Source organism: Rutidosis leptorrhynchoides, chromosome 2 (genome assembly GCF_046630445.1).
Source record: "Rutidosis leptorrhynchoides isolate AG116_Rl617_1_P2 chromosome 2, CSIRO_AGI_Rlap_v1, whole genome shotgun sequence".
Classification (NCBI taxonomy): Eukaryota; Viridiplantae; Streptophyta; class Magnoliopsida; order Asterales; family Asteraceae; genus Rutidosis; species Rutidosis leptorrhynchoides.
The window spans coordinates 421,475,720-421,487,254 of record NC_092334.1 but is presented as its reverse complement, the minus strand read 5'-3'; the positions used below and the strand labels follow the sequence as shown (position 1 = coordinate 421,487,254).

At 33.6% G+C, this 11,535-nt stretch overlaps 1 protein-coding gene across 1 annotated transcript; it reads right to left on the bottom strand.

Moving 5' to 3' along the window:
* Positions 1-8,583: 8,583 nt before the first annotated feature.
* On the bottom strand, positions 8,584-11,247 carry LOC139889186 (uncharacterized). Its single transcript, XM_071872148.1, has 3 exons — positions 10,759-11,247; positions 8,814-9,758; positions 8,584-8,643 (listed from the first exon to the last, which is right to left on the bottom strand). Exons 1-3 carry the CDS (start codon positions 11,245-11,247, stop codon positions 8,584-8,586), a joined length of 1,494 nt encoding a protein of 497 aa, XP_071728249.1.
* Between the last annotated feature and the right edge of the window lie 288 nt (positions 11,248-11,535).

The following is an 11,535-nucleotide window of genomic DNA, read 5'->3' as shown; positions in this document are numbered from 1 at the left end:
GCTGTAGGTTGACGAAAAATCTTGAAAAGTCATCTCTGTCATCGGCTGGAAATCCACCTCACCTCAGCATCAAACAGGGTTTTTGGTGGTCAGACTTATCCTAACCATGAGATGGATCTGTCTCGTACAATGGGGGGGCACATTGCAAATTAGCTTTTAAGACTAATGAATCTAATCCCCAGATGGATGATCTCCGTAAAGATCAACCGCATCTATGTTTGACCGCGGACAACATACATATGCCATAACAAATTGAGGTGTGCAAACTCATGGTTTACCGATGATATTTGGACACGATATAAGTTTCTTTTAAAACTTATGCTATTTTATGAATTATATTGTGTAAAACCATTTTTAGGACATTCGGTTTCAAGTTCCATGATACTTTAATTATGGAGGCGGATAGCTTGCTAATCGCCGACTGAGACTTCGGTTTTCAGTTACCCTCAACCGAAATTTGAGGTTAAAACCAGAAAATGTGTCTAGTGTAAAAACTAGCATGCCATTTTATAAAATCATAAAACGTTTTCACAAGGTCCAATTTTCCGTAAGGATCCAAATTTTTAAACCTTAATCACGAGTTTCTACTTTGTTTCTGTTGTCAGAATTTCATTTCGTGTGGTGTGCTTGTGATCCAATAAATATTGTGTAGTGTTTCCAACTTATTCCATATAGCGTGTGTTTCATTTCGTGTAGCGTGTGTTGTGTGATTTAATGTTCGATATGGAAAAATATGTAATGTTCCGATTCTATTTAAAAGATGTAATTGCTTGAGGACAAGCAACGTCAAGTGTGGGGTATTTTGATATTTCTTTAAACATACATATATTTCGACGCAATATCATTTATATTTCATCAGCTTTTACCGAAACGAAGACATTCAAATGCATAATTCACGAGAAAAACGACAAGAGTAAACGCGAGCTTGAAGTTTGAAGAAATGATAATAAACGACGAATTTAAACCAAATATATATCAAAGATAACGTTACTCGAATGCACGTCCAAGATGATCGAAGAGAAAGAGCTCAAATTGAAAAGTTCCAAGTCGATATACGTCAACACGGGATCAACAAAGAACAAACGAAAAATAAAAAATTAGAAAACTGTCGAATACTCTTACGCGTATCGCGTACTTACCTACGCGAAACGCGTAGTAATTTGTTCCTACGAGAATCGTGTGGATGTCTACGCGAAACGCGTAATCTCCTGTCCAGATTCAGATCTGAAATGAACATGGGACGGTTGCTTTTGAGTATATTAGTATTACTTTTTCAGGCTTTACAGATGAATGGTAGTCCTTTTGACCTACTACTTGAATCTCAACTCTTATAATACGGAGTACTATTATCACCAGAGGGGACACAAGGAGAGATAGAGAACACATTTGATACAGCTCCAAAAATATATACAACATTTTCATCATTTTTTAGCTACTGTATTTTATTTTCAAGTACCAATATTAATTTCAGTTTCAAGATTCAATTTTTAGGATAGTTCCAGTTTTGATGGTGTATTGTTCGTGATTAAGGGTATTATTGTACGCGCTAAAGGGGTGTTGTTATTGTAATTTTCTACCGTTTAAAGTAAATGAGAGTGAAGATTTTCGTAAGTATATCCCATTAAAAATTATCGTTATCAAATTTTATCATTATTAATATGTTTGTTTATTTATATTTTTACGTTTACCCTAGTATAATGAATAGCTAAATTTCCCTAGTGGTTGCTTAGATGTAGAGCCGCTAGTTAAATGGATTGTTATCATTTGTAAAAATTAAAATGTAACTGTAGTATTTTTAACATTGAGCCTAATTAAAAGAACCATTATTATGTATTTGGATATTTAACCCCTGTCACTCAATTTGTTAGATTAAAATAACGAAAGTTATTTTTATCTATATAAATTAAGCTTCAACATTAAAAGTGATCTAGACGAAATTATGAATAATTTTCTAACACTAAATTAGAAATAAATTTCGGTGGTTTGGGTAATATCACGAGTCATATAATAGTGAAATTGTAAAAAGGGAAACCGTTATGATTTGGGTTTTGGCGAAGGTCAAAACTGGGTTGGGTCTCAATTTAAATACTTAAGGACTAGTAACTATCTAAATATAATCCAATAAAAATTAGATTTAATTTAGTTAGTTAAAACTTTATATTTATTCGAAAGGAAAATATAAGTTTTATACTAAACATTTTAATACGAGCTTAAACTTAAAACAATCCATGGATCTAGAGGTAACACATTTAAGTAACCACTCCCATTTATATATATTGTAAAATTATTATTATTAATATTTACGTATTATTATTATTACACACTAAAATATAAAAATTACATCAAAATACTCAAATCTGTACCAGCACTGTTTGTCACCTGGACTATAACATACACGGATCGTGTATAATTCTATACGATACGCGTAAGTTTTAAAACATACGCGGAATGCGTATATCATTACGCGAAACGCGTAAGTATTAATACGAGTACTGTAGCAATTAGGTTAAAATCTAGGGTTTTAAATATTTTATTATTATATTTAAGTTATTAATTTATAACTAGTATTTAAGATAATAATTTATAATTAGTAATTAGTTTATAATTAGTTAATTATTATAATTCCTATTAATTTATATTAATTTAATTAAAATATGTTATTTAGTTAATTTAAATAAATTTATATTATAATTGCTCAAAACAAAATTCTAATCAATTAGTTTTATTAAAAGTTATTATTTTATTAATTATCATTTAGTAATAAACTTATTAGTATAATTTCAATTAATTCACTTTTAAGTTAATAATTATAAATAATGTATTCGTATAAATTAATAAGTAGTTCAATTAAATTAGGATTAAGTTATATTTTATTATTATTATGTAGTATTATAAATTCCTAATCCAAAACCCCCTTTAAATAAGTTTAACCTCAAAGACTATTAAAAAATTAATTTGAACACTGTCTCTCTATGGAACGAACCGGATTTACCAACAAACTAAACTACACGGATAGAACTAGTTGCCTATATATGTTTGAAACCAACCTAAATTCATTAAAATACTATATATACAATAAATCAATTCATGTAACAAAACAACTCAAATCCGTTCATAAATAAAGGTACTGTTTCAACGCATCAGTTACGTATATATGAGTACGTGAGCCTGGCCAGTAAGGTAGCGGTTACACTATTGAAGGTACGTGGTATAGTTGAACCAAAAGAGTGGGAATATATCTGGACCAATAGATCGATAGATTGCAAAGCAAAATTGTACCATCTGCTACTAGATTTGTGCCACGTTAAAAGATAAAGAGCATAGTATAGACATGATCTTTGTACTAACTGTCGTCTTAAAGCTTATTTTCTTTCTTCTCCTTTTGCTAACAAATTATGTACGTGTTTGGATGATTTAGGGTTTAATTAATCCTATTACTTACTGAGTTAATTTGTTTATAGGGCTTATCAAAATTTGTGTACGAGTACTTGATTTCTTATGTGATCGAGTCATGGCCAAGCTCAAGCGCAACCTGAGTGATTAGGGAATTCGGAGCTTAAGGTTGATACAAGATGGATTGAGCCTGTAGTTTACAAGCTGGAACATGACTTGATAAGTACGAGTAAATTGTTACAGTACAATTCTCGTGAGTATAAATTAATACACTAATAATATAATGGTTGAATTTAAGTAGTAGAGAAAAGTCCACACGCTACTTCAGGAAATGATTTCACTTTATACGTTATAGACTTTTCAGTAGTTTATAACTACAAAACGTAACGTAGTGATAATATTAACGTCAAAAAAATTCATAGAGAGTAAAAGTGTAAGGAAATATACAAGTTTATCATTTTTTATTTTTTTTTTTAAAATGAAAACTTTATCACAAGCTTAGCTCGGGAGCGCCTTTCGAGCTCAATATTTAGTACTCTAGCTCTACGCTAAGGTCTACTTAATTAGTATCCCGAGCTGACTTGTAGCGAGCGATTATGAGCATTTTGCTAGCCGATCTCAAGTAATTTGGGTTTTGTATTGTTTTGTTTTGTTTATACCTCATATATCAGAGTTTTGTAGGATCGATTTAGGTCCACCAACATGACATGCATATAAGCTCATGAGTCCCTCTTTTCTCTAAAACTAATTGGTGATAGAGGGAGGTTCCCCTAAACTTATATACAAGTATTTATTTCTTTCTACTTTCTATGTGGGACACCCTAACCGATTAACTCCAACATGTTTTATATTATAATAATTACATGCATCATACGATCCATGATGATAAACAGCCAAGAACCCTATACCGAACCACCTAATTCAGAATGGCTCTTGCTTGCTTGCCTAGCTAATTCTGGTCATTCCGTACTAAGTCATTGACACTGATTTAGACAGGTTAGTGCTGCCTACTTTCTAACTTAATTGATTGTATATATAACAAATTTTTTTAATTATAGTAAAAATTGGGAGGGTCAAAACTATATTCATATTCAGTCGAAACATTCCCACCGAATCGTCTTAGCCTCACCATTGCCATCGGCCATTGGTGACACAGATGGCATTCATCCGCCATCAGCGTGTTGAAACGGCAACTATTTTTTCTTTTATTTTTTAATTTAGGTTTAAACTTAATTAACATTATAAATACCAAACCATCTCATCTCAGTTTTACACACTTTAATACAAATTCATTCTATTCTACCACTTTAAATTAAAATACCTACAAAAACATACGAAATCTCAACCCAAACAAAACCTTCAAATCCTTACTACTCAATCACAATGTTTTTTCCAACATTTGCTTGATTTTCAACCTACTTTCTCGTCATCATCTGGTATATCTTGCAACCCGCGAGGTTTTGTGGCCTTGCAATCACAAACGGATAGCGTTTTCCTTGTTCTACTCGGATGAGGGCGGGCAATGGCAAACTTGGGTTATAACCGGTAGCGTGACACACTAGTTTGGAAATTTTTTTACATAGTATACTTCAAATTGTGTAGGATACCATTAAATTTAACGTTAGGACCTCATATGATTTTTTAGAGGTAAACATCCAATAAAGTACTTTTTGAATAATTGCCAATGAAAAAAATCGGGATCCACTTGAGATTTGATCCTAAATTCACCACTGATTGTGAGTATTTTTACTCGAATGCACACGCCCTAATCATATTAAACCCAAGCGTCTACATCTTACATTTGTATACCCTGCTTTCAACAAAGTTGGATATCGTTGTTATTGTCAAGCTTGATCATGTACACACGTATTTTATTAAAGACGCATGTACATACGTACACAATTCTATTACATTGACAATTATATTGTATATGTTCACCATTGCCTAATCAAAAAACCTTGGAAGAATGACTATTTGGGTTTGGTTCTACATCTTAGAAAATACCAAACGGCAGTGTGGCATGGGTACGTACATATGTGGGAATGACACTTGATTATATTCATATCACATACGGTGTCCATCTTAATTTTCACCGCCGGCTTCAATTGATTGGGGCTACACTGCCCCGCCTCAACTTCGCGACCACCGTCGCTACCTTAATGGTGTGTTTATGTTTTTTTCTTTTTTAATTATTCTATTTTCTTATTGGTCCATGTCATATTTTCTCTCATCAAGACTTTGCATCAAGGACACCGAACGACATCACACTTTAATTAATTTCAAGGTCCATATTCGACCTTCAGATAAACACCGAAAAATGGACACGGACACATAGTGCTCTGGTAGGTGCAACACCTTAACTTTTGAGATGCATTTTAGCGTGCGACTAAGATGTTTTAAAGTGTAAGTTGATTATTGTCTTCCAAATACAATTTGTTAGGATTTAGGACCCAACCAAGACAACTGATTTACTACAGTCACTAATCCACGAACGACAAAGGAATAATCTAAAAGCATAAATGACACAAGGATTTAACGTGGTTATATCTCAACTCAAAACATAGAGAAGTGTTTAATTTACGGGAGCAAATCAAAGAACTTTTCTTATTATTTTTCTCACACAATTACAATGAGGCTTGGGATTGATTTATAGTTACAGTTAAACTTGTCCACCAAGTTAATCTTGTCCACCAAGTTCGACTTTCCCTCTAAGTTGTTCGACTTTGTCCCTAAGTTAAACAAGACTTGGTCTTTAAGTTGTTCGACTTTGTCCCTATGTTTATTCTTCACACCCAACAATGTCCCACTTGAAGATTAAACAAACCCCGCGCCGATCACCTGTCTTAACTTTATTGAACCTACTGATCTATACCATCAAGAAAGCTTCTTGGAACATGCACATTTCAACCCATCAAAGTGATCAAGCTGACAGTTTTCGATAAAGAGAACTTCAACCACACTCGCCAAAACGTAATCAACCTCGAATGTCAATTATGTCAAACACCCACAGCAACTCCTGATTAACTGACTATGACTCCTTTTGATACTATCGGATAAACTATTCAGGACAAGCCGCACTTCTCAACCGGTTACCCGTCTGTGGAAAGGAAGTCTTTCGACACCAAAAAACACCGTTGGGTAATAATCCAATCTTCAATTACTAGCTTGGGTCATCTCGGTTTCTGCGCCATCATTGAAGTGTGCGAGACCTTAATCACAAGATTTAAACATGAGACAAAATCGCCCCAACTCATAGCTCTAGACACGCCCAACCCTCTCACTGACATGTTAACGATCACCCTCATACAAAATTTCCGTCTATCACTGATTTTCCTTTCCAGCATTCAGAAAATTTGACAGACGCCCTCGTAGACTCTTTATCAAGGCTCAAGTGAGAACATAGTTACAACCTCGAAATCTACACCTTCAACTTTCTGCTTTCACGCGGATACACTCACATATCTCATTGTTATGAATTTCACGAACATATCTTCTCATCATCAAGCCACTATACGAGTAAGAATTAAACTGCGGCTATTCGAGAAGAATCTGGTTCGTACCACCCGGTCAGTTGCAAATTTCTTTGCCATTAGAGAGTATAACAAGTACCCGAGTATCTAGTTCTTGGAATCGACGCACTAACCTTGCAAAAGTTGGAGAATCACGTCGCACAATCATCTCCACAACTCCCACGAGTCTTCATCCAGCTCTCACTAACCCGATACTTTCGTATGTTAACAAACTCAAACCGAGTTCCCCACACCCTCGATAATATCTTGAAAGCTTCAGACCTTTTATGAACTTGAAACACGAGCTCGAATATTAGATGTTATGAACTTGTAAGCCTAAATAAGATCTTATTAACTAGTTTATTAGTTATTGTTTAGTATTAGGCATCGATATATTCCATAATATATCGATGCCTAGTATTTAGGACTCACAAATTCCTAACAGACTTTTTGTTACTGTGGTTATCAATGTTTTACAAGGGTATAATTAAGCTTACTTATTTAGGCTGTATTTGGTATAATAAACAGTACTATCCCTATAAACAACATTTATGTGTTGATTAGTTTCCAAATTTTCAAAGCAATGATCCATTAAGAATTTATTATTTATGCACTATAAAACTGTTTTCTAGCTCCTTAAATAGGAACATTAAACTTCAGTTTACTGTTTTCATGAACATGAAATAACAATAACAATAACAATAACAAGCCCTTTTCCAGTATATCCTTTTCAAACACAACCTATCAACTAGCTGCTGGCCCCGTACGTTGTGTTCTAAACTCATTCGCTTATAAAGCTTCAAGCAGAATACATGGGTCGGGTCAAGATACCACCTGCGTGTTTTATTATGTAGTAAACTTAACCATATTATGTTATACACTTTTCTGTTCTATTATCAATTTCAATTGGTGCACCCTTATAGCTAGTGATTCTAATTAACACTTTCAAGTCTGTAAGAACAAAAAAAGGCAACAGATGATGGCAATATCATTTTGTTCCGAAATGTACTATCCAATGAGTGCACATATCTTTTCCTCTAAAGTTTTGATTCCAATTAAAAGTGGATACCGATCAAACCCTATACCAGTCCTGTCATAATTCACTTAGGTTAATTGATTCTCCAAAAGCAAATTAAGATAAATTTAGGTTAATTGTTCAAGTAAAATACCTATTTCTAAATTTTACGTAATCCGGTTTGCGAGTGAGTCGATCTATCTTCATTTTCAACCGAAACACTAATTCTATGTAATCACATAAACTGAAATTAATTATTATATTATTGAAATATTGAAGACGAAAGAGAAAAAGAAAAAATCAAATTAAGCATAAACACATGTGTTGAATCATAAACACTGAACAAAAAAATATATATAATTTCGAGAGGTCTCTAATTGAAGGATCATTCATTCCTTAGAACATAGATAGATATTTGTTAAACAATGAATATCAAAGTTTAATGAAGATTATATATATAATAAATTGATCCTGGATCATTTTGTTCATCATTAATCAATTATTAAAGAAAGAGTTGTACGTTACACTCATGAATTAGTTTGATCATATTAACAGATATAAGTAAATCTGCAAATAAACTTATTACAATTACAACCAGGATAATAATAATAATTAATAATAATTATAATATAATGTATAATTTAGAAGAAGCCTGCGCTGACCTAATTAATTATTGATGCCATCCCATGGTTTAGCAAGATTTTGGAAGTCACTGATGAACTGGTGCTACAAAGTACAAACAAAATAACATAACAATATCTGATTAATTAACTATACACAACAATTTAAATTTCTTTAATAAATTATGCACATACTTCATTTCTTGTGAAGGTCTATTTTATGAGTCACTAACTATCAATTTCAGCTTAAAGACTAAGAAAACAACTATTGATTACCTCTTGAGAAGATCCAATATTATGGTGATAATTGGATTGCATAAATGATGAGTTCCAATTGGTCGAAATCATAGAAGAATAATCGGTTTGATCGATTTCTTGAACCCGGTTTTCTCCGAAAGGAACCCAGGACCCTAACCAGTTTGTATTTTGATCCATTACCTGATTATAATAATACCCAAGTTTTACATTTCTTTTCTCTGTTGTTCTTTTTCTAGCCCTAGCCCTTGCTTTTTCCCTAGTTTCTTTAGCTAAAGAATTATGAAAAAACACATTTTTCCTAATTTTATCAACCCTTTTCTTTTCTTTAATCTTGTTACAACCACTGTGTTTAACCTTATCATCATCATCATCATTTACAGTTTTCACAACAGATTGATCATCAATTCCTGATAGAACTTCACATTCTGAACCAGAAGATGCATTACTGCAACTAATCTGATTCAACTTTTGTTTGATAAGATCTTGAATATCAAGCTTTGACTTTATAAGTAGCCAGTCAACAGTATTGCTTGCTTTATCAAACCCTAAAATGTCTTGTAACCTAAAGAACCTCTTTGCAACATCTAGTGACAATCTCATTCTTCGATCTCTAGGACCTCGAGCCGTGTTAATCTTGCTGTGACGATCTTTTCTAGGCGATTTATTGCCCGTTAGACGATCGTTTTTATGAATTAAATTATTGTTGAATTGATTACCACCATTAGTAGTAACAAATTTCCCATTATTGTAGCTAGACTTGTTCATAGTGGATTGCAAATTAGTAATCTTAGGATTAAAGTTTTGGTGTTTATGAACGTTGGAGAAAGGTTGTTTGAAAATCTCACAAGTGATAGGTTGTTGATCTTCTGAATAGAAGAAGTAAGGAGGGTGGTAATGAAGTTGAGAGGGTTTTGAATGATTTATTTCATGGTTGTAATTGCAGAAAGAGGAGGGATGTATTCTCTTTGAGTTTTCAATTACGATGTACTATTATACTACATTATTTATTATTTATAATTACTTTTATTAGAATTATCAGGTTTAGGATTTTGCTACAATGATTGATTATATTATATCTAGCACATGATAATTAATATTTAAGTTGTCTCCTAAAAGCACATGATAACGTTCTTATTATTACTCTAGACGATTTAGCAAGGATCTTAGAATGGTCTAGACTCGATCTAAAGGCGGAATACGATAGAACGAGGATTAATCGAGTTACGGGTCGTTCTCGGGACCAAAATAGCCAAACTTAGACTTCTAGCTAGATTAGAACGGTTCGTCGGTTCCTAAACGTTGTAAATCGGTGGGTTGAAGGTAAGAGACGATTACGGAACAACATGGGTCGATTAGGGTTATAAGAATGCATTTGCTTGGACTGAAACACGAAACCCGTATATATACTGTCTGCAGTGACAGTCGTTTGATTGACTCCGTCAGTCGGTCGACTGTCTTGTTTAGTCGATCGTTGATCAACTTACACCGACATCACAATGTCGACCGACAATGTCTTCAGTTGGTCGACTGTCTGACACAGTCAATCGACTGTCGGGTTAGTTAAACTATTGATTAGTTCATTTACGCACAATATCAAACATTCGATAGTCACAAATGTTATTACATGGTTAAACGTATAAGACTGAATTACATCACAAAGAATATCGAACTAGGAATTAACAATATGCATCAACAAACTCCTCCTAAGGCCTAGTTCCAGACACGTCTCTAGTCTTCATTATCAAACGTCAATCATCATATGGATCTGTCACCATGTTGTTCAAATAGCAGACTTTCGCAACACGCATGAATTGCTCTGCTTGAACACGATTTTCTTTTCTATACAACATCCGATTATAATAAAGAGTGAAGAGTTTAGCTTCACAGCAATTCCTCAACCTAACGGGATCTAAATCCGTATGGAGTCGTTATCATCACCCCCATTTTTCTCCAACACAATGACCATTTCTTCTGAGCGTTCATTATAATACCACCAACGAAAACGAGGGCTGAAATTCTGCGGCATCTTCTTTACAAGAACTTTCCTAATATATTTCACGGCTTCATATCTAACAATCTTTCTCCTTTCGCCCGTTTTCTTATTAGTCCGATAAAAGATCTTTCGGAAACTGAGGTCTAAACCCACAAAGTCCTTTGACATGAACGATCTCCTTATCTTCCTAGCCAAAATATCAGGAATCCCGACATGATCCCGATACAACATGTTCAATCTAGCCACCTTCATGAATTCAAAATAATGAAGTGACTTAAACTCATGAGCATGTTTGATGTAGTCCACTGCAAAATCCTTTTTTATTGCATACACGTCGAATTCTTTGATATAGGCCCAGACTATAATCTTTCCTTTAGCCAGAAGTTTATCTAATCTTTCAATGTACTTCAACCAATTTGGCTCCAACTTCTGCTTTACACAATATCCTCTGATCCTCATCAGGATCTTCTATTATTCTTCAAGAACCTCAACTTTTTCTTTATGAATCTTGACCAGTAAAAACACTTTTGGCAAATCCTCGGTCCTTTCCTTCTCTTCACATCTTCGGTTCAAAAGCTCCTCATTCAGTTTATAATATTCAGAAAAATTTGGAAGATCATCACTATTGATGTAACGACCCTGGAATTTCCAACGTTTATTTATTAATAATTATTATTATTAATACGTGTGATAAAACGAATGTACGTCATTACATTTACATGTTGCCATGATTGCCCGAACTTGACT